Genomic DNA, 24,699 nt, shown 5'->3' with positions numbered 1-24,699 from the left:
GGTTATTAATCACTTGTCAGAAGAATAGTTTGCAAATTACTTTTTCTCATTCTGTCGGTTGTCTCTTCACTTTGTTGATTGTTTCCTTTGCTGTGCTGAAGATATTTAACTTGATGTGATCCTATTTGTCCATTTTTGGTTTGATTGTCATGGGGTATTCAGATCATAGCACATTCAAATCATAGCACTAGTTTGTACATTTTTTTTCTTTTAAACTTCATGCATCTTGCATACAATTTAAGAAATCTAACCCAGGGTCACTAAGATTTTCTCCTATGTTTTCTTCCAGATATTTCATAGTTTTATCTCTCACATTTAGTTCTATTCCTGACTCATTTCGAGTTTTGCATATTGTGTACAGTAAGGATAAAATAAGCAAATATGTATATGCACTTGCATATGAATATCGAATTTTTCAGTACCATTGTTAAAAAGATTATCTTTTCCCTCAATTGAATTGCCTTGGCAATTCTGTTGAAAATCAGTTGACCCATATGTGTGTGGGTCTGTTTCTGAACTTTCTATTTTTTTCCATTGATCATTATGTCTTTTTATGCCAGTACCACACTGTCTTGATTCCTGTATCTTTATAATATAAGTTGAGATCAGGTAGTATAATTACTCCAACACCCTTTTTCCCCCAAAATGTTTTTTGGCTCTTCTGGTGCTTTGCGTTTTCATATAAATTTTAAAACCAGCTTGTCAGTATCTAAAAAAAAATGCCTGCTAGAATTTTGATTGGGTTTGTCTTGAATATGTAGATTAATATGGGGAAAATTGTCATTTTAACAATAGTGAGTCTTCCAAACATTGACCATGGTGTATCTCTTCATTTAGTTACTTCTTTGATTTCTCTCCTCAGTGTTTATAGTTTTTAACTTACAGGCCTTACATTTCTTTTGTTAAATCTATTCTAAGAATTTAATATTTTGGGGGGATGCTGTTGTAGATAGCATTTTTTAAACAGGAAAAAATACATATAAATTTTATTATTACATGCACATGTGCGCATGGGAGTCAAGCAAGATATAAATATTCAGAGAAAGATAAGATGGTTCATGCTTGTATACCATCTTTTGGGGGCCAGATGGGAAGGCCATTTTTTGGATACATAATAACTGTACATATTTATGAGGTACATGTGATATTTCTGTACATGCATACAATGTGTAATGATCAACCCAGGGTATTTAGGATATCCATCACCTAAAATATTTATCACTTCTTTGTATTGGGAACATTTCAAATATTTTCTTCTAGCTATTTTGAAATATGCAAATTATTGATAACTATAATCACCCCAGTCTGTGATCACACACTACAATGTATTCCTTCAATATAACTGTATGTATGCATTAACCAACCTCTCTTCACCACCCTTCTCCCCCTTCCCAGCATCTGGTAGCCATCATTCTACTCTCTGCCTCCAGGAGATCTCCTTTATTTTAGCTCTCACATGAGTGAGAACATGCAAAATTTATCTTTCTGTGCCTAGCTTATTTCACTTAACATGATGCTATCCAGTTCCATCCATGTTGCTGCAAATGACAGGGTTTCATTCTTTTTATGGCTGAATAGTATTCCATTGTATATATATACCACATTTTCTTCATTTATTTGTTGATTGACACTTAGGTTGATTCTATACCTTGGCTATCATGAATAGTGCTGCAGTAAACATGGGGATGCTAATATCCCTTTGACATACTGACATCCTTTCCTTTGGATAAATACCCAGTAATGGGATTGCTGGATCATGTGGTAGTTCTGTTTTTAGTTTTTTGGGAAACCCCCATACTGTTTTCCATAAGGGCTGTACTAATTCACGTTCCTGTCCACAGTGTATATGAGTTCTCTTTTCTCTCCATCCAGGCCAGCATCTGTTATATTTTGTGGTTTTGGTGATAGCCATTCTAACTGGGGTGAGATGATAGCTCACTGTGGTTTTGATTTTAATTTTCCTGATGATTAGTACTCTTGAGCATTTTTTTCATATACATGTTGGCGATTCTTTTGAGAAATGTCTATTCAGATCCTTTGTCCACTTTTTAATGGGATTTTTTTTTTGCTCTTGATTTGAGTTCCTTATATATTCTGGATATTAGTCCCTTGTTGGATGAATAGTTTGCAAATATTGTCTCCCATTCTGTAGTTTGTCTCTTTATTGATTGTTACTTTTGCTGTGCAAAGGCTTTTTAGTTTTATAGGGTCCCATTTGTCTATTTTTATTTATTTCTATGCATTTGAAGTCTTAGCCATAAAATCTTTGACTAGACTAATGTCCTGAAGTGTTTTCTTCTAGTAGTTTTAAAGTTTTGGGTCTTATATTTAACTCTTGAATTCATTTTGAGTTGATTTTTGTGATAGGTGCCCAGTTTCATTCTTCTGTAATATGGATATTCAGTTTTCCCAACACCATTTATTGAAGATATTATTCTTTCCTCTGTGTTTTTCTGGTACGTTTGTTGAAAAATCAATTGGCTGTAAATACATGGATTTATTTCTGGGTTCTCTATTCTATTCCATTGGCTTGTGTCTCAGTTTTTATACCAGTAGTAACCTGCTTTGGTTACTATAGCTTTATGGTGTATTTTGAAGTCAGATAGCATGATACCTCCAGCTTTGTCCATTTTGCTCAGCATTGCTTTGACTATCCAGGGTCTTTTGTGGTTTATATGAATTTTAGGATTGTTGTTTCTATTTCTCTGAAGAATAGCATTGGTATTTTGATAGGGATTGCATTTAATCTGTAGATTGCTTTGGATAATACAGTCATTTTAACAATATTCTTAGAGCCTATTTGCATAGTACGTTTTTCCATTTGTTTGTGTTCTCTTCAATTTCTCTCATCAGTGTTTTGTCATTTTTGTTGTAGAGGTCTTTCACCCTTGGTTAAATTTATTCCCAGGTATTGAATATTTTTTGTAGCAATTGTAAATGTGATTACTTTTTAAATTTCTTTTTCAGCTAGTTTATTATTACTGATTTTTGTAGTTGATTTTGTATTATGCAACTTTACTGAATATATTGATCAGATCTAAGAGTTAAAAACAAACAGTGGAGTCTTTAGGTTTTTCTATATATAAGATCATGTCATGTGCAAAGAGGGACAATTTGGCTTCCTCTTTTCCAGTGTGGTTGCCTTGGATTTCTTTCTCTTGCCTGACTGCTCTGGCTAGGACTCCCAGTACTAAGTTGAATGAGAGTTGTGAAAGTGGGGCATTGTCTACTAAGCCAGACAATGGCAGAACAAAAAAATAAAACTACAGGCAAATACTCCTGATAAACACAGATGCAAAAATCATCAACAAAATACTAGCAAACCAAATCAAGTAATATATCAAAAAGATAATATACCATGATCAAGGGGGATTTATCCCAGGGATGCAATGATGGTTCCACATATGCAAATCAATAAATGTGATACATCACATCAACAGAATGAAGAACAAAAACTGTTAAGATCATCTCAATAGACATAGAAAAGGCGTTTGATAAAATTCAACATCCCTTCATCATAAAAAAAAAACTCTCAAAAAATTACACATTAAAGGAACATACCTCAACACAGTAGAGGTCATATGTGACAAACCCATAGCTTACATCCTACTGAATGGGGAAAAGTTGAAAGCCTTTCCTCTAAGAACTGGAAAAACACAAGAAGAACCCATGTTTATTGTGTTCTTGTTTGTTGTTGTTGTTATTTTGAGACAGGGTCTCACTCTGTCACCCAGGCTGGAGTGCGGTGGTGCTATCTCAGCTCACTTCAACCTCTGCCTCCCAGGCTCAAGCGAGTCTCCCACCCCAGCCCCCCGAGTAGCTAGGATGACAGGCATGTGCCACTACACCCAGCTAATTTTTGTATTTTTAGTAGAGATGGGGTTTCCCATGTTGGCCAAGCTGGTCTCGAATTCCTTAAGTAATCCACCCACCTTGGCCTCCCAAAGTGCTGGGATTACAGGTGTGAGCCACCATGCCCGGCTGAATGTTTCTTTTCTTCTTATATTGATATTTGTGTATGTGTTATAACAATTCCTTCTTTTAATGTTATGGAGTGGCTTTTTTAGGGAAAGACTTTTTTTCTGTAGATGTATCTATATTGTTGCTGGGGAAAGGTGTTTTGGCTTTGATTCTGGGTGGGTGTAGTAGTGTAGTCTCCATATGATTTCTTCACCTTTACTCGGACTAGTTTCTTGGCTTCTCAGTGGTGTAGGCTATAATTGTTGGCGGAGGCTGTGACAAGACTTTGCTGGGGACTGATATGCCAGATGGGCTGGTCCTCTGGAATCAGTAGTAGCAGTGGCATTCTAGGAATGCCAGTCTTTGGGCTCCCTTGGGCCTCCAGGTGTTATGCTTGGGTGCTGGCAGTGCCAGTGGCCGACCAAGTGGGTGGGTCCTTGGATCCCCGGGGTGACGTGTGAGGAGTTGACAGTGGTGGTAGCAGTGGTGCGCCAGTCCTTGCACCACTCAGCAGCATGTGTGGCTTTTAGTGGTGGGAGCAGGCTTGATAAGCTAGTCCCTAGACCTCCAGAAGGCATGCAGTGATGGGTGGCACTGGTGGCAGGATAGGCTAGGTTTTGCTCTGGAGAACTGTCCTGCATACTGTAGAATGTTTACCAGCATCCCTGTTCTTTAGCCAGTAAATGCCAGTAACATCACATGGGAACTTGTTAGAAATACAGTTTCACGGGCCCTGCTGCACTGCACTGAGTCTAGAAACTAAGGTGATGTGGCCCAGCATTCTGTGCTTTAACAGCCCTCAGGTGATTCTAATGTATGCTCAAGCTTGAAATTCCACTGCCTTGGTAGATTGCAAGGTTCCCCCTGCCCCCAGAAAGAACCTGTATTAGTCAAGGTTCTCTAAAGGGACAGAACTGATAGGGTGTGTGTGTGTGTGTGTGTGTGTGTGTGTGTGCGTGCACATATACATATATGCACACACACACATATCTATATATGAGAGTTTATTAGGAGAATTGACTCATATCATCACAAGGTGAAGTCCCACACTAGGCCATCTGTAAACTGCGGAGCCGGGAAGCCAGTCCGAGTCCCAAAACCTCAGAAGTAGGGAAGCCGACAGTGCAGCCTTCAGTCTGTGGTCAAAGGCCCGAGAGCCCCTGGCAAAGCACAGGTGTAAGACCAAGAGTCCAAAAGCTGAAGAACTTGGATGTTCAAGGGCAGGAATCATCCAGCATGGGAGAAAGATGGAGGCCAGAAGACTCAGGTCTGTCTTCTCCTTCCGGGTTCCTCTGCCTGCTTTTATCCTAGTTGTGCTGTCAGCTGATTAACTGGTACCCACCCAGGTTGAGGGTGGGTCTGTCTCTCCCAGTCCACTGACTGAAACATTAATCTCCTTTGGCAACACCCTTACAGACACAGCCAGGAACAATACTTTGCATCCTTCACATGCAATCAAGTGACACTCAATAGAGTGTCACATTACAGAACCATTATTATCACTATATCGTTGACTAGCATAATGGCAAATTTATGCTTATTGACCAATTAGTAATTGCAGAGCTTAATCTTTTTAAGGTAGCTTTAGCCAGGCTATTCAGAGAGATGTGTATGTACTTTCTACACATTTATGAAAAAGAACACCAGTTGGGAAGAGGATTTGAACTGAAATGGGACTACAAAAGGTAGTCTCCAGTGAGAGACAGACTTTGTTTCAATAAAAAGAATAGATTTTAGTAAAATCCTGTCTGAAAATGGAGAGGACGTGTGAAAGGTACAGAATGACCCATCTCTTAGAAGTATTAAGCAGGACTTGGATGTTATTTAAGGTGAAGCTTTCAGTAGTAATGCAGGATAAGGAGAATGGCAGACGTATACTCTTAAGCATCCTTTCCAGGTTTTGTGTTTTAGGGTTTTCTTCACCTTTTTTTTCTCCTGTGGCACATAGCTCTAATCTTCTTTGATAGCTACTTGGTGCTTTCTGAGATTTATCAGTTTTCCTGCATGTATGGTCTTTGACCTTTCCCAGGAGTTGGCATGTGCACTCCAGTGTGGGATTCTTTCCTGTGTAGTTCTCTACTGCCTTTGGAAACAGCGCTTTGTGATTACATTGACAGGAGCTCCTCTTACTATCTGCTTATTTTCAGAAAGAAGTTATTTCTCATTCTTGTTTTAAAGGTTATTATCTAGATCTGGCCTGTTATGCTCTTCTTTTGGTGTGAACAGAATAGAGGGGATTTCTATGCTAGGTTTTAAATAAGGAACATTTGTAACTTAAACTTTCAGAAGATATCTCACATGAAACTGGCTGCCTGCCACAGGAGTAACTTAGATCTCTCCACCTTGTTGTCAGGAGCCTGGAACAGAGATTTTTGCATTGGATATGAGATCAGATTGACTTTTAAGGGCTCGTCTGACTCTTTGCCTTTCAAGTTTTGATCAGAAGTCTTAGCTTTTTTTCTCCAGGTTTAGATTTAACAATCTAAACCTAGTTCTAACATTGGTATGTAGTGCCTAATAAATGTTGCTTAAGTAAAATGAACTTGGAAACATTCTTCATGGTATCCTCTTTTTTCTCTTGCAGTTAAAAGGGCCAAATTCCAGGGTTCACCAGGTAAGGCCAGCTTTCTATTATGTCTTTTCCTCTTGTATTTGCTGTTATTTCAAAGCAATTAAAAAAATTATTAATTCATTGATCAAATTCAGTAATTTGATTCATTACTTCACTAAATTAATTCATGAAATCATTAATCTAGTGAAAAATTAGTTTTCTTACCTCTTGGCTAACCCAATTCTACTTCTCAATAATAACTATATATTTAGAGGTTTTGATATACCTTTTCCGACTTTTTCTCAGAAAAAAGTCTGAAATAGTGTAAAAGGATAAATATTGACAATTAGTGGAAACAATTTTTTTTTTTTTTTTACTTTAAGTTCTAGGGTACGTGTGCACAACGTGCAGGTTTGTTACATAGGTATACATGTGCCATGTTGGTTTGCTGCACCCATTAACTCGTCATTTACATTAGGTATTTCTCCTAATGCTATCCCTCCCCCCGTCCCCCACCCCACGACAGGCCCCAGTGTGTAGTGGATAAATATTGAAATATCAGTGTATCATGTCTTGCAGTTCATGAACCTGTTTCAGCTTGAGAGTATGTGTATATGTATCTATTGGGTCATATATAAAATTTCTTAAAATTTAAAATATTCAAATAGACCATGTGAAACATATCTTATGCAACCTGCTTTTCCCCCAGCAACACATCATGAAAGTGTATGTGTGTGTGTGTGTGTGTGTGTATGTGTGTGTCTGGTTCGTTCTTTTAAGGTGCTGTACAGAATTTTGTTGTAGATTTGTACCCTGATTAATAGGTCCCTGATTGATTAATACTTGATTAATATTTAGGTTCCCAAGTTTTTGCTATTACAAATAATAAATGTTCTTGTGCACTTCTCATTGCTTGCTTTAGCAAATGTGTGTATGTACTAGATTCAGAAGTAGAATTTCTGGGTCAAAAGTGTATATATATTTTTAAAAATTTGGTAACTCCTGCCAAATTGTTCTCTTGCAAGTTTTTACTATATATACCGAGACCAAAAGTTTATGAACATTTATTTTCCCAAATCCTTATCAACATTTGATATGAAACTTTAAAATCTCTGTCCATCTGAAGATTAAAAATGGTATTTCCTTATTTTAATGTGCATTTCCTCAATTTTGATTGTCACATTAGGAAGACTTCCTCTGGTTACTGCTGGGGAAGGAGGGAGGGGAGCTGGAGGGTTACTGGAAATATATGAATACGCTTGAGAACCCAGGAAAACCTAAAAACTGGACCTTGGGTGCAACAGTAATGAAAGCAGTTTCTGAGCAGTTTCTTGTTTTAAAGGTTATTATCTTTTTGTCTCTGCTGGCTCTTTTTTTCTGAGAATCTGCTCTGTTGTTTCTCTCCCAGCTGGTTTTCTATGCTTACCCATCTTGCACCCATAATAGCTGCCTCAGTGGAATTTATACCCCTTCCTTTTAGCTTCAGCACCAACCACCAATTGTCAATATTTATCTTTTTACCCTATTTAAAATCTTTTGAGAGGGAATCAGGTTTGTTTCAGCTTTTGGCCAGCTCATGGATTGGCTGCTCTTGGGTTATTTACTCTTGGTCTGGTCAGCTATGTGTGATTGGATGTTGGGGTGGAGTACAAAATAATGTGATATAAAACATAGCTCAGTGGCCTACTGCACTACTACTACTGGATATGGATGGAGATTCCCCTTGTATGGGCTTTTATCCTCATATATCTTTAATATAATTATAAATTTTCCATGTTGATAAGTATAAAACCACACCATTTTAAATGATATTTAAAAGAAAGACTTACCTTCAGCTGAAAGTGTATGACGGGTTCCATTTTCTCATATCTTCTGTAACATTAGGTAATCATGTTAAGCAATGTTTGCCAATTTGATGAGTCAAAGTGATAGTTTGCTATTTTTTCATTGTATAACATTAGGATTAATTTCTTACATAGAAAAGCAAACCCTCAATTCAGTGCCCCTAATCATGGCTGATGTGGATGTAGTGAGGTGAGTGCCAAATGTGCTGTAATAAGAATTAGGTGAGACACCTGAGTTTGAAGTTTCAGGCCACCACCTTTGTTTAGTAATCAACTTGTTTAGTACTCAACTCTCAGGTTAGAGAATTTCCTTTTCTCAACTCTGTGATAATATTTCTTTTTTTGGCTGGGCCTGGTGGCTCATGCTTGTAATCCCAGCACTTTTGGAGGCCAAGATGGGTAGATCACTTGAGGTCAGGCATTTGAGACCGCCTGGCCAATGTGGTGAAACCCCATCTCTACTAAAAATACAAAAGTTAGCTGGGCATGGTGGCGCACACCTATAATCCCAGCTACTTGGGTAGCTGAGGCATGAGAATTGCTTGAACCTGATAGGTGGAGGTTGCAGTGAGCCAAGATCATGCCACTGCACCCTGGTCTGGGTGACACAGCAAGACTCTGTCTCAAAAAAAAAAAAAAAAAAAAAAAAAAAAAGATTTCTTTTTATGTAACTTGTGCTTTAGGCCAAACTGAGTAGATCGAGCTTGAAATCTATTTTCTTTGTGAAGATTTTTCCTTAATTTTTGTCCCTGTTAACAGCTCAGCTCTGCAGTTCTTTATCACTTTTTCTTTTTTCCTTCTGGTATGTATCTCTTTCTACATTTTATTAAATTTATGTACCTTATCTTTCCTAGTAGGTCAATTAGATTTGGATTTTTCCCCCCAGATGGCAAGTGGGCTATATAATTAACATAGTAGGTTAGGATTAACACTGTAATAGATTAAATAAATTAGAAAAGGAAATATCAGTGTATCATATCTTGGCATTCATGAATCTGTTTCAGTTTGAGTGTGTGTGTATGCATATCTGTTGGGTCATATATAAAATTTCTTAAAATTAAAAAATAGTATTTTAGATTATGCTCTTGAAGATAGTACGTAGTTTTATAATTTCGGCAACTCTGCTATGTCTTGAATGAGGCTATGTTGTACAATATAGCTTAATTTCTTCCTGCACATGTAATACTTTAATTTCTATATTGCTTAATTCCAAGGGCTTTGTGAGATGGGTAACAATCTGAGCACTAAGTATTATGTCTCCATTTTGTATTTTTTCAAAGATAAATTTAACACATATGTGACCCTGAAAGTACAGAATGTGAAGAGCACAACTGTAGCAGTTCGTGGTGATCAGCCTTCCTGGGAACAGGATTTCATGTTGTAAGTATTTTGCAGCAGCAGTGTGCCTACATATTTTATAATCTTTTTAAGGGAATTGCATTGGATGAAACAATTAGAAGATTTTGTGTATTTTTGAGATTTATAAAATGTACTGGCACTGTTAAATACTGTTTTGAAAACTGTGGAGTTATAGAAATAAGTGAGGTTCATGGTACATGAAGCACAACTGCAGTTTTGTTTTCTCATGGATTCGTAATTTGTTCTTAGAGATGAATGATAATGCAGGTAAACTCCCAATTGATTTGTGTTGGTGAAAAACTACATAGGCAGATTTTCTCAGTGGTCAGAATTAGAATAGAGTACAACAGACTTAGCATGACATTAAACATAACTTCATCTTTCTTTGATTCTCAGAAGGCTCTTTGAAGGAATGTGGCCATGCATGTGAGAGACTGTATCTTCATGTGTACCTCAGTCATCTGTTTTAGAGGCTGAAGATTTCTGTGCTTATAATCCTTTTGCTTTATGGAGTAAAATGTCCTATATTCAATTAATTAAAATGAATAAATATTAGTAGAATTTCTCGAGTATGACAAAGTTTAGTATATTATTATTTTAATTAAACTTTGGCTTTAAAAACTTGTTATTTCTTTCTTTTGTCCCTTTAGTTTCAGGATTTTTTTGTTCCTGTTCTACAAAAGGGGAGAAAAGTATAGAATATATTGAAGGACGGGGCAAATCATTTAGCTTCATAGGGCACTAGTTTCCTTATCTGTAAAGGTCTTCCTTTCTCAGAAGATTATGCTTGTTTTTTCTGGGAGTTGGAGGTGGGCATGAAGGGGCTGAATGAGAAAACGTACTGAAATTTGCTGTGAAATTTGAAACTGAACTGAAATCGATTTGCATGTTTTATAGTGCAGCTCAGAGGGACATGGGGATGGTTATTATTTTTAAGGGGAGACATTTCCAATCCTCTGGGCTCTTAGTATATTGCTGCTTTTTTTTTTTTTTTTTTTTTTTTTTTGAGGCAGGATCTCACTCTCTCACCCATCCTAGAGTGTGGTGGTATGATCATAGTTTACTGCAGCCTCTAACTCCTGGGCTTGAGCGATCTTCTTGCCTTAGCCTCCTGAGTAATGGAAACTACAAGCATGTACCATCACACCTTGGCTAATGTTTTTATTTTTTGTAAAGATGGGGTTTCACTATGTTGCCCAGGCTGATCTCAAACTCCTGGGCTCAAGCAATCTTCCTGCCTTGGCCTCCCAAAGCTGTGGGATTACAGGTGTGAGCCACTGCACCCAGCTTATATTGCTTCCTATAGGACCATTATTGTGATAGTTAAAGGCAAAGATTATAAGGTTTTGGGCTAGGACAATAGCAGAAGACATAGAAAAGGATGAATAGAAGATATTCAGGAAGTAGAACCAAAAGATTTTCTTGGAAGATGGGTTGGGTGGTATGCCATTCAGTAGGATAGGGATTAATATCAGTTATGGACAATCTTATATTTGAGATTCTTATAGGACAGATAGGAAGGATGAGAGGTACAGAAGATAGTTAGAAACCTAAAGCCGGCACTCAGGGAAGAAGTCTGCTTTGGAGAAATATTTTGGTCAGTTGAAGCCATAGGTGAAGATGAAAAAGCTTAGGGAGAGAATGTGTATGGTGAGAAAAGGGACTGGGGTAGAAGCTGGAGAGTGGCAGCATTTAATGAGGGGACAGAGGGAACTAAAAAGGATTGAACAGAGAGGTAGGAGAGCCAGGAGATAATGGTGTCTTGGAAGCTGAGGGAGAACTGGGCTTCAAAGAGAAGGAGGCCAATGGTGTCATGTTTCTTTCTCACTGGTTGCTTCTCTCTCAAGATTATATAAGCCTCATTTATTCCCTCTCTCAGTGACAGTAATATGAGACTGAGAGCACCTGTTTCCTTCTTTACACATGCAGTGTACAGAGTCAGCTACAAATGGTTTATGCAAGTCTCTTTCCATACCAGTATGTTAGCCATAGTCCTGGCTATGGTTTATAAACCTAGCACTTCCAGTTGGCTATAACCATAATTTCCAGTTATAACTCTTCCCATCATGTGAGGCACAGTGATCTTCTGCAGCCTCTCATCAGCATAGCCATCATTATTCTTATGTGTTTATTTTCCAATTTCCCATAGCACTTCCCCTTTTGACCCTGCTGTGATACGTGTGAATTTTCTTCCTGTCTCTCCCACGTTGAGATGCTGTGTGAATTTTGCCCTCTCTTCTTTTACACGTGGGTTTTATTAGCTACTTTCTCCACTTTTCTGCTCTTCCTACTCCTTATTCCTCCTATCCTGTCCTATTTTAGTTATTTACTTACTTTTTTTGGTTCACTCCTTGCAGAACTTAGTCTACTACCCTGTCCTTTTGTCACCGGAATCTCCAGTGCTGGTTTCCTATCTCCCGTTCTCCTTTTTCCTTCTCCATGATGTATTATGTGGCAGTATCTAATATTCGTTTTGGTATTTCTTATATTATTTGTTTTTAATATTTTCATATCTTGTTTTTAGGATTAGATTGTTCATTTCTTAAGGGTAAGGTGGGCATCTTCACTATTTGTGTGCATTTGTGTAGCCCAGAGTCTGCTATACACGTGTTTATGTATATTGTTGATTGAATTAACAGAAAAGAAACTTCCCTAGGGTCCTGGGTATGAAGCATAAATAGAGCTCTCAGACCTCGCTTAGCTGGACCTGCTGAGCAAATGTAGGTGAGATGAGAAGCTTCTTATAGAATATATACTCATTGTTTGGGCCTTCTCCCTAGAGAGTTCTCTGAAGAGCAGATTTTCTTCTTTATCTGTTCAAGTCAAGCTGTTGAAGACCTCTGGCTATTTCTTCTGTCTGTTGGCTTGAGATGCTATTTGGGAGTTGATTTGGGAATATTATATATGTATCCCCAAGCAATTTTTCTTTTTTTCTTTATTTTGTGGGACAGGGTCTCACTCTGTTGCCCAGGCTGGAGTGCAGTGGCACCATCTTGGCTCACTGCAGCCTTGATCTCCTGGGCTCAGATGATTTTCCTGCCTCAGCCTCCTGAGTAACTGGGACTACAGACGCATGCCACCATGTCTAGCTAATTAAAAAAAATTTTTCTGGGAGACACTAGGTTTTGCCATGTTGTCCAGGCTGGTCTCAAACTCCTGGGCTCAAGTGATCTTCCCACCTCAGCCTCCCAACATACTGGGATTACAGGCATGAGCCATTGCACCTGGCCCAAGCAATTTTTCGATTCCATATTCAAATGACGGATAAGTCCAATGGATTTGAGGATGTCACATATCTTTTCCAAGACTAATTGGTTAATTAGGCTGAATTAAATTATGTGACAAAAAGCTTAGTTTCTCCACTGTGAACACTGTAACTTAGTGGCTAGGCTTATTCATCTACTTTGTGGCTCTGAATAGCTCTCCAGATAGCTTAGAAGTTTTTGGACACAAAAACTGAGTCCTATATTATGTTTCTACTCCAAAGCACTAAGTCATATGTCTTGTAAGTGCTCAGGAAATGCTAATTAAATGAATAAATTAACTCAGTACATTCTATGCTGTATTATATTTATATAAAAGGGACAAATTTTCTTTGCTTTATTCATTTTCAACACCTGACATGAATTCTGTGGCTGTCATTCTATATCTCAAACTTGTGAATCTGAGAACATTTATTTTATAGCACAACAGGGAACCCAAGCTTTCTCTAAAGTACAAACTTGAAGCTTCTACTTGTGATAAATAGCTGTTGTTTTCCTGAGAATGCCTTTCTGCTTTCTCTGCTGGAATTGGTCTTTTCTCGTCTTTCCTGGATTACCCCTCAAGTAACCTTGTGTTTCAATAAGAGCTTTCTGGAGAACGTTTTTAGCATTAACACAGGTACTATTTGCGTATTCTAGTTTAATACTGGGATTATGTTTGAGTTAGTCCTTCCAAGCAGATATTCAACCATGTATGATACTGCTTTTAAATAGTGCTTATCTGGCTCTTTATGGAATGATTTCTTTTCGAATTTTTTCCCCTGGTTATTATTATAGGAAAATCATTGTATTTATCATTATCCCATGGTAATAATTTTGCTTATAAGTGACAGTGCCTAGCTTAATAATGATTAATGAGTCTCCAGGGACTGAGTGGTGTGAACTAGCACACTCTAGAGCCCCTCACTTGCCTGTGACCACATGTTCCTATCAAACTTATATGTTCTCAGGGACCCTACTTCTCCCTGGACTCCCTTTCATAAATCCCCCCCTCCCCGGCTTTTTTGGTGGGGATGGAGTCTGGCTCCGTCACTCAGGCTGGAGTGCAGTGGCGTGATCTTGGCTCTGCCTCCTGGGTTCAAGTGATTCTTGTGCCTCAGCCTCCCAAGTAGCTGGGATTACAGGTGTGCGCCACCATGCCCAGCTAATTTTTGTATTTTTAGTAGAGACAGGGTTTTGCCACGTTGGCCAAGCTGGTCTCAAACTCCTGACCTCAGGTGATCCGTGCACCTCCCAAAGTGCTGGGATTACAGGCTTGAGCCACCATGCCCAGCCTGATAAATCTTGTAAAGTAGACTTACCTTTCCTAAAAGTTTCCCGTATACAATGTGTAGTTTAAGTTGAAGCAGTGTTAGTTAACAATAAAACATATAAAACTGTTGCCTATGGGTGGAAATTGGCAGGCAGGCCTGGCAATAATGTCCTTATTACTTGGCCTCATATTGTGTGAAACTGCATTAGTCTAATTATGATTGTCTCTCCAAAGCGGAAAGAATGGATAGACAAAGGCATTTTTCTTTCTTTCCCCCCCCTCATCCCCACTGAGGTTTAATTGGGATATAAAAAACTGTACATAATTAATGTATACAATTTAGACATTTATATAGTTGTGTTACCATCACCATAATCAAGGTAGTAAATATATTTATCACCTCTAAAAGTTTACTTGTGTCTCCTTTTTTTTGTTGTATGTGTGTGTTAAGAGCATTTAATATGAAATCTACCCTCTTAAATTTTGAGGTGCACAATACCTTATTGCTAACTGGAGGCACTGTGTGGTATAGCAGCAGGTCTCTGGAACTTATTTAACTGTAACAAAGGCAGTTTTCTATGGATACCTATTATAGGTTTCTTGGAGCCTAAAAATGGTCGTGGCATTCTGGGAAATTTTGATTTTTCCTGAAGACAGGATCCTGGTGAGAAAGCATTCAAAGTTTAGCAAAACAGGAGATGTAGTTGTTTCTTTCATATTGTCTAGCTTTCCTCAAAGGGCTTTCCTCTTTCCCTTAGTGAGATTAGTCGCCTGGACCTGGGTCTAAGTGTGGAGGTATGGAACAAAGGACTGATCTGGGACACCATGGTGGGGACTGTGTGGATTGCGCTGAAGACTATTCGTCAGTCGGATGAGGTCAGTCATTGCATTTTCTGTTTGGAAGTATGGTTCCCAGCCCATGCTTCTCCCCATGCTAGCTCCACTTTAGCTAATATTCGTCCATGCATCTTGGATTATTCTTCCCCCTTTCTAATTAGAGGGCATGCAACCTGCTTGTTCCTAACTTCACCTGAAGGTTCAGATGATTTTATTTATGTCTGGCCTACCCTGTGTCCTGTGACTGAACTCACAGGCTCCAGAGCACCTCTTCAGCCTTATCAGGTAGATAGCCCCTTCTGAGGTATGTGTGTGTCGGTGTGTGTGTTTACTTAGGGTACTTGTGGTTTCTGTGTTCTCTTCTAAGTCACTGCCCTGGGAGAAGTCCCATTAAACTTCCTTAGCCAGCTGGCTGGCTATTCTCTGCTTTGTTTCTTTGAGTTACCAATCTCCAAGGAACTAGTTTTCAGTGCCCTTCTTCTGCATGTAAGCCTGACAGAGTTTAAGGAACTACCAGGCTTGGCAATTTGTATTCACACTGTCTCTATGTGTTATTTCTAGGATTGAACTCTTGCCTCACTTTCCTAGACTAGACCATAACTCAGCATCATTTCCCCACTTTGGACCTGGACAAAATCTGTTATATTCCTGTTTGGTGTTAACATGGACCATGAGTTTTCTCTGGGAGTGGGGAAGTTGAAATTGCCTCTATTTTCTGTATTTCTTTTAGTTCTAGCTAAGTCTCTACTCCCCAGGCAGATGGGCAGTTCATTTTCATTGCTGCCCCAGTTCAATCCTATTTAGCCAGCAATGTTAGTAGCTTTTTACTGACTAGAAACAGTGACACAGTCATTAAGAACTGTGCAGGTTAAATATTGATCCACAGAGGTACTTAGTTTTAGAGTATGGTACTCCAGACATTCTGTCCTCGTTAGACCTGCAGAGCTGAGCACAGTGAAAGCTGCTCTCCCCACCAAAGAGGGAAAACAGAAGCCACATGCAGTGGAGGCAGGTGGTGACAGTGGTGTGTTTGCCTTATCAGGATGTGAATGGCCCTCAGAAGCTCAAACAAGGAACTTCAGAGAAAAAAACCTGACTCTTGAACTAAGAGGGAGCCAAGAAAGATTAAACTTTAATCTTAGATCTTTGTTTCCTAGGAAGGGCCTGGGGAATGGTCCACATTAGAGGCAGAGACGTTAATGAAAGACGATGAGATCTGTGGAACTAGAAACCCAACTCCTCATAAAATTTTGCTTGATACAAGATTTGAGTTGCCTTTTGGTGAGTAAAATTTTAAAACTATTTAATAATTTTTACCATATTGTTTGGAATTGTTTGCTAGTTGTTTCATTAATGTATATTTTGTCACCTCAGCCATCTCCTTTGAGGATATTCTGTCTTCATTCACTCTCTTTCTCATAACACTTCACCCAGGGAATGGTGCAAAGTAGAATATAGAATAGTGCTCATTAAAGAATCTACACTAAAAAGCATTCTCTTCAACTCATTTAATTTTCTGTGACTATTTATTATAATGACTTATGAAATATTTGCTTGTTAGATTTATTATTTTGAAAATAAACATTTATTGTCTTGAAGTGACTATATATACCTTCTGATTTGTTAATTTAAGTATTAAATAGCACTGATAAATAGAATAATAATTTAAAATGTAAATTAAATCACAATACATGCTCATGATAAAAATTCAAATAGTAAGGAAATGTACATGGATAAAGTTAAAAGTTTATTTTCCCAGTTCCTTTAATCTTCTTTGCATTCTCCAGTGTGAAACCACTGTTAACATTCTTGTATTTTGGTTTAGACACGTGATATTTATTTTCCAAAAACTTATTTTGGCAAAATTTGGATCATACCCTATGTAATATTTATTTGCTGATATATAGTGTTTTACAAACTGCTTAGACATTTATCCTGAACATCGCTCCATGTTATACTTTAAGATCTGTCTTATTCATCTGAACAGATGCCTCTACCATAATTTATCTTTTTTTTTTTTTTTTTTTTTTTCCTTTTTTTGAGATGGAGTCTTGCTCTGCCCAGGCTTTAGGGCAGTGGCATGATCTTGGCTCACTGCAACCTCTGCCTCCTGGGTTCAAGTAATTCTCATCTCTCAGCCTCCTGAGTCACTGAGATTACAGGCTTGTGCTACCACACCTGGCTAATTTTTTGTAATTTTTAGTAGAGACAGGGTTTCACCATGTTGGTCAGGCTGGTCTCGAACTCCTGACCTCAAACGATCCGCCCACCTCTGCTTCCGAAAGTGCTGGAATTACAAGCGTGAGCCACCATGCCTGGCCTACCATAATTTATTGAAGTAATCCTTTATTGATTGACAGGTGGGTTTTTTCATTTTTTTTTTTTGATGTTATATACCACAAACTAATAACTCTGTATATCTTTGCCCATTTTGAGTCTAGAATAAATTTCTTAAAGTAGAATTGCTGGATCAAAGTATAAGTACATCATTACTTTTTATGGAATCTACTAAGTTCCTTGTCCAAAAGGTTATACCAATTTATACTCTTATAAATTATATCTGGGGAGTGCCTGTTTCTGCACATCCTTGGCAGTCTTTTGTGTTTCCCAATGGTTAATCTTTATTTGATTATTTTGTATGATATCTTATCGGGGGAAATTCAGCCCCCGATATTTCACGTGGGTCCTTTTCCATTTTTCCTAAGTGTTGGCCGGTCTAAGAAATAAAGGGAAAGAGTACAAAAGAGGGAAATTTTAAAGCTGGGTGTCCAGGGGAGACGTCACATGTCGGCAGGTTCTGTGATGCCCCCCAAGCTGCAAAACCAGCAAGTTTTTATTGGTGATTTTCAAAAGAGGAGGGAGTGTACGAATAGGGTGTGGGTCACAGAGATCACATGCTTCACAAGGTAATAAAATATCACAAGGTAAATGGAGGCAGAGCGAGATCACAGGACTGGGGCGAAATTAAAATTGCTAATGAAGTTTCGGGCATGCATTGTCATTGATAACATTTTATCAGGAGACAGGCTTTGAGAGCAGACAACTGGTCTGACCAAAATTTATTAGGCAGGAATTTCCTTGTCCTAATAAGCCTGGGAGCGCTACAGGAGACCAGGGCTTATTTCATCCCTTATCTACAACTGTAAAAGACAGACGTCCCCAAAGCAGCCATTTCAGAGCCTCCCCTTAGGGACGCATTCTCTTTCTCAGGGATGTTCCTTGCTGAGAAAAAGAATTCAGTGATATTTCTCCTGTTTGCTTTTGAAAGAAGAGAAATATGGCTCTGTTCTGCCCAGCCCACAGGCAGCCAGACTTCAAGGTTATCTCTCTTTTTCCCTGAACATCGCTGTTATCCTGTTCTTTTTTCAAGGTGCCCAGATTTCATATTATTTAAACAATTTGTGCAGTTAACACAATCCTCACAGGGTTCTGAGGCCACATTCAACCTCAGCTTACAAAGATGACGGGATTAAGAGATTAAAGTAAAGACAGGCATAGGAAATCTCGAGTATTGATTGGGGAAGTGATAAGTGTCCATGAAATCTTCACAATTTATGTTCAGAGATTGCAGTAAAGACAGGCTTAAGAAATTATAAAAGTATTAATTTGGGGAACTAATAAATGTCCATGAAATCTTCACAATTTATGTTCTTCTGCCATGGCTTCAGCCTGTCCCTCCGTTCAGGGTCCCTGACTTCCTGCAACAGTATCTTGTTTTAGTTTAGTTGATTTCTATTAGTTTTATTTTAATTTTTTACTGTTCATATTATTGATATTTGCATGTTCTATTGTTATTGCTGTCATTTTATGATCTCAGTGTATTTGTATCTTGTATCCTATGGTGATTTAAGCAAAAATGACATGATTTTCCAGCTAGCTCAGAAAGAACTAAACTCAGAACAACTATTATTTCAGAAAAATAGAAAGGAAGTCTTTCTTGTGGGACTGTAGACCAAGCTGCAAGTGAAGGGAAAATCAATTGGAGGGAGTGGGTCTTGGTTCAAATACCACAGATATTGACCATTTTCACCAAATTTTAGTAGATATTCTTGAATAAATGTTTTTTCTTTTGCTGTATGCACTTAGAACCATTTCCAGAGACTTTAAATGGTTGTTTTTTTAATGTTGTATTACTTTTTGACTGATTTCACTCACTAATTACATAGTTACAAATGTTATATAAAATAGACATTATTCTTCTACTTTTAGTAGTTGATTTTATTTAAAAATCAGGGCCTGGCATGGTGGCTCACACCTGTAATCCCAGCATTTTGGGAGGCTGAGGTGGGTGGATCATGAGGTCAGGAGTTCAAGACCAGCCTGACCAACATGGTGAAACCCCATTTCTACTAAAAATACAAAAAATTAGCTGGGCAAGGTGTCGTGCGCCTGTAATCTCAGCTACTTAGGAGGCTGAGGCAGGAGAATCACTTGAACCCAGGAGGCATGGAGGTTGCAGTGAGCCGAGATTCCGCCGCTGCTCTCCAGCCTAGGCAATAGAGCAAGACTCTGTCTCAAAAAAAAAAAAAAAAAAATCAATAATAACAAAGTAACATTTATGGTGAATTATTGTGTGTTGGTGGGCATGTCACTAAGTATTTACATATGTTAGCTCAGTAATCCTCATTTCAGTCCTTTGAGGCAGGCCCAACTGTTATTCCCCACTTTAGAGATAAGCAAACTATGACAGAGAGTATTTAAGTATTTTGGCCATGGTCTGACTCTAGAGCCTGGGCTTTTACTTTTAACTATTTGTATAATACATTTAACCACTTCCTGTTGGGTATTTTGATTGTTTGAAGTTTGTACTGTTATAAATAGCACTGCAATAAACATGCTTGTATCTCTCTATTTTTTTTTTCTTAAAACTATTTTTGTGGAATGAGGCAGGAATAAATTAATAATGGTTTAAAAAGTTATCCAGTGAAAAGTCCCTTCAGAAATCCATTTTCTTCCTATAGGCTACCACTATTAATACTTTCTTGTGTATCGTTCCAGAGTCAGTTTCTGAATATAAGCGCGCACACACACACACACACACCACCATCTTCTTTTTAAAACGCAAATAGTAGCATATTCTAACACATTCCCTGTGCCTTGCTGTTTTGCACTTAGTATATCTTGGTGAATCATCCCACATCAGAGCATATAGACCCGCAGCAGCAGCAGCTCCTCTTCCACCTTGCACTTCCCACTCTCCTTCTTTGTAACAGGTGCATAGTATACCATTTTATGGGTGTACCATATGCATGAGAAAGCACTATACAAATTACGTTGTAGACTATTTGAAGGTGTGTGTAAGTGTTTTTAAATAAGACTTTGAAATATTGCTACCAGTTGTTAAAGAGCTAGTTGAAGGGAAGGAGCTGAAGTTTTGGACAGGTGGAACAAAGGAGAAAGGAAAGGGCTATATTTGCTTTATTCATGTGGCTACTAGAAAGTGTATCTGTTGAAATGTCTCTGAAGTTGATATGATCCATATATTGCCTGAGTGTTTCTCTTCAGTGCTGGTTAGATGGTCATACTTGATGTTTTTAAAAGGTGAGTTTTGGGGAGAAGTTGTTATAGTCAATGTAAAATGTTTAGGAATGAGGGTATACCATTATACCATTATTTTTTAAGAATTCAAATATTTTCACTTAGAGACTCACTTAACAAATATTTGAGCATCTAATATTTTCCAGGCATAAAACCTATGAGTATTTTTTAATAGCTTCTTTTAAAAAATTTTTAATTGTGGTAAGAGACATAACTGAAAATTTAGCATCTTAACCATTTTTAAGTGTACAGTTCACTAGTGTTAAGTACATTCACATTGTTGTGCAACAGATATCCAGAACTTTTTCACCTTGCAAAACTAAAACTCTGTCTCCATCAAACAACTTCTCATTTCCCCCTCCCCACAGCCACTGGCAACGACCATTCTTTCTTTTCTGTGAATTTGACTACTTTAGTTACCTTAGAGAAGTGAAATCATACAGTATTTGTCTTTTTTGTGATGGACTCATTTCATTTAGTGTAATATCCTCAAAGTTTATCCATGTTATGGCATGTGGCAGGATTTTCTTCCTTTTAAGGCTGAATAATGCTCCGTTGTATGTAAATCTCTCATTTTGTTAATCCTTTCATCCATTAGTGGACAGTTGGGTTGCTTCAACTCTTGGCTATTGTGAATAATGCTACTAGGAACTTGGGTGTGCACATATCTCTTTGAGATCCTGCTTTCACCTCTTTCGTATATATAATCCAAAGTGGGAGAACTATGTCACATGGTAATTCTACTTTTAATTTTTTTGGGAGAAAACCTTTGAATTTTGAGCATCTCAATATCTCAGCATGTAACTTTTCTTCTAAGCTAATCCTTTGGATGGTTTTGGTCTTGCTGAGGGGGAAGGTAGTATGGTTACATAGAAAGAATGTAGTTTTTGGAATCATACAAACCATGGTTTGAATCATGGCTCATCTCTTTATAAACTGTGACCCTGACCAGATTATTTTAGCTCTCTGAGCTTCAGCTTCTTCATCTACAAAATAACAATGGGAATAACAGTACATTGTATTGGTTTTTGTGAAGAGTAAAGATAATGTTCATGACAAGAACCAAACCATCAGTTAAAACTTGTGCATTACTACCACCTTCTGACTTTAGTCATTAGACAGAGTAAAGTGTTATCTGCTGATGATTTATTACCTGCTGATGTGATTTCTTTTCTTTTTCTTCTTTTTTTTATGGTAGATATCCCAGAGGAGGAAGCCAGATATTGGACCTACAAATGGGAGCAAATCAATGCCTTGGGAGCTGACAATGAGGTAGGAGCAGCCTTATTTGCAGTATAGAGAGATGGGGGAAAATCTCCAGTGCTCTTTATAGGTTGCCCAGGGAGGGGCCCAAGAGCATGTTGTCCTGAGAATGAAATCACTTAAATTGCATTAAAGAAAAAAGGCAGCTAGAAGATTGCCTGAAATGTCACTAGAAGGTTCCATCTCCCATTTATTCTGTTCTTCCCACTCTCCCATACTGTGGTACTAGTCTGGCTGTAGACTCTTAGAGAAGGAGCTTGTACCAGGGAATCTGTCCTCTTTTGTTACACCTGTGAGTTGGAGGCATTTCTTTTGCTTCTACTGTCTCTCAGTTTTTTGGATATTATTTTTATTTGTGTCCTGTTTTTGAGGATGTTTAGGCTATTGCATTGTTTGTTCTTGCTGGTCCTAACTTACCTCCAGAGATGAGGCTGGTGTGTATAAGAGAACGCATTCAGCTCAACCTGGGGCATCAGGATTGGAGAATGTTTTTGTTATTGCTGATGGAGGGAAAAGATGATAAATTTGTTTATTTTGGACATGTGGGCTACTAAAAAATGGGTCTGATTATAAGATATACTTTGAGTGCCAGAGGATATTTCAGCAGAAATTGTTGATAAACAATTTCATGAGATAATTTGAAGTTGAGGTTTGAATGGGTAGAGAGCTGTAGGCATAGAGCTTCATTAATATATTAGTAACAATTGAAGTCATAGGAATGGAAAAACTTGCTCAGGTAGAGCGTATGGAGACAGTATTAAAGAACAGGAACAAAATCTTGGGAAACCTTAGACATAGAATTCTGAGAAACAAAGGAGACTGAGAAAGGGCAACCTTAAAGAGAGAGAATAAGATAACCAGGAAAGATTAATGGAACAAAGAAAAAAAGAGATTCAAGGCAGAAATTCTTGACAGTATCACATGTTAAATCAAGTGAATTATGAAATAGAGCTATTGGATTTGGTGATTGATGACGAGTATACATCCATAGACTAGTACAGAAAGCCAAAATGCAGTGGTTTGATGACTGTATTTGTTTCCTACAGCTGCCATCACAAAGTACCACAAACTAGGTGACTTACAGCAACCAAAATTTGTTTTCACACAGTTCTGTAGACTGGAAGTCTGAAATTAGGCTGTCAGCAGGATAAGTTCAGCTCCGTCTAGAGGCTCTGAAGGAGGAAGCATCCTGTACTCTCCTCCTACCACTGATGGTTGCTGGCAGTCCTTGCTGTTCCTTAGCTTGTAGATGTATCATTCTAATCTCTGCCTCTGTTGTAATGTGCCTCCCTGTGTGTCTGTCTGTGTCTTCACAATGCATTCTCCTGTCTCTGTGTGTCTGTGTCTAAATTTCCATTTTTCTTGTAAGAACAACAGTCATTGAATTAATTTGATTATATCTGCAGAGACCTTGTTTCCAAATAAGGTCATATTCACAGATACTTAGGGTTAGAAGTCTAACATATCTTTTAGGACATAGTTCAACCCACAGTGAGTTAAATGAAAGATGAAGAAATGGCATTTGGGACAAGCAACATCTACTCTTTTCAGGGTTTTCCGTTACCTCCTTTGTTCTTGGTAGGCTTTCTGTTATTAAGCTGTATAACTCTTCTCATGTCCACACCAACATCCTAACTTTTCTTCATTGTTGAAAGCTCCAGTCCTCTTTCTCCACTTAGTAACTCTGAGCATTTGTGCTGTCTTTGCATGTACTTTACTTTGTGTTTTCGTTCTTCCCAAGCCTGGCTGTGGAGTGGTATTCAGCCTTTCAGACTGCCATCATCTTTGTTTTCCTAGTAAAGAAGCATGTTGTACTTTTCGTTTTATAGGCTTTGCTCTGTGTCATTATACAGATTCAGAAGAAGGGATTAAAACAATTTAAAAACCAAATATAACTTATACAAAAATTGTGGAATTTTATAAGTTCTAATAATAATGGTTCTTGGTCTGTGGTTCCCAACTGCATATCAGATTTTTGCTTTCTGTGTTTTTTTAAAAATTTTATTATTTTTATACTTTAAGTTTTAGGGTACATGTGCACAATGTGCAGGTTTGTTACATATGTATACATGTGCCATGTTGGTGTGCTGCACCCATTAACTCGTCATTTACATTAGGTATATCTCCTAATGCTATCCCTCCCCGCCTCCCGCCACCCCACAACAGGCCCCAGTGTGTGATGTTCCCCTTCCTGTGTCCAAGTGTTCTCATTGTTCAATTCCCACCTGTGAGTGAGAACATGCGATGTTTGGTTTTTTGTCCTTGGCGATAGTTTGCTGAGAATGATGGTTTCCAGCTTCATCCATGTCCCTACAAAGGACATGAACTCATCATTTTTTACGGCTGCATAGTATTCCATGGTGTATATGTGCCACATTTTCTTAATCCAGTCTATCATTGTTGGACATTTGGGTTGGTTCCAGGTCTTTGCTATTGTGAATAGTGCCGCAATAAACATACGCATGCATGTGTCTTTATAGCAGCATGATTTATAATCCTTTGGGTCTATACCCAGTAATGGGATGGCTGAGTCAAATGGTATTTCTAGTTCTAGATCCCTGAGGAATCGCCACACTGTATTCCACAATGGTTGAACCAGTTTCCAGTCCCACCAACAGTGTAAAAGTGTTCCTATTTCTCCACATCCTCTCCAGCACCTGTTGTTTCCTGACTTTTTAATGATTGCCATTCTAACTGGTGTGAGATGGTATGTCATTGTGGTTTTGATTTGCATTTCTCTGATGGCCAGTGATGATGAGCATTTTTTCATGTGTCTGTTGGCTGCATAAATGTCTTCTTTTGAGAAGCGTCTGTTCATATCCTTTGCCCACT

General features: G+C 38.2%; 1 protein-coding gene across 7 annotated transcripts in view; it reads left to right on the top strand.

Annotated features, from left to right (window-relative positions):
• Positions 1 to 24,699, top strand: part of UNC13B (unc-13 homolog B) — a 243,450-nt gene that overhangs the window by 61,781 nt on the left and 156,970 nt on the right. For 5 of the 7 annotated variants that reach the window (XM_016960803.4, XM_054658820.2, XM_016960802.4 and 2 more), the window contains exons 2-6: positions 6,545 to 6,574; positions 9,636 to 9,735; positions 14,988 to 15,105; positions 16,224 to 16,347; positions 21,803 to 21,876. In XM_016960803.4, the coding sequence (XP_016816292.1) occupies positions 6,545 to 6,574; positions 9,636 to 9,735; positions 14,988 to 15,105; positions 16,224 to 16,347; positions 21,803 to 21,876 (446 nt within the window). Of the gene's footprint in view, positions 1 to 6,244; positions 6,464 to 6,544; positions 6,575 to 9,635; positions 9,736 to 14,987; positions 15,106 to 16,223; positions 16,348 to 21,802; positions 21,877 to 24,699 lie in introns of those variants that run through there. The other 2 variants (XM_063788631.1, XM_063788630.1) reach the window with 1 other exon arrangement.

This window comes from Pan troglodytes, chromosome 11 (genome assembly GCF_028858775.2).
Source record: "Pan troglodytes isolate AG18354 chromosome 11, NHGRI_mPanTro3-v2.0_pri, whole genome shotgun sequence".
In the NCBI taxonomy this organism is placed as follows: Eukaryota; Metazoa; Chordata; class Mammalia; order Primates; family Hominidae; genus Pan; species Pan troglodytes.
This window is presented reverse-complemented; position numbering and strand designations above follow the sequence as displayed.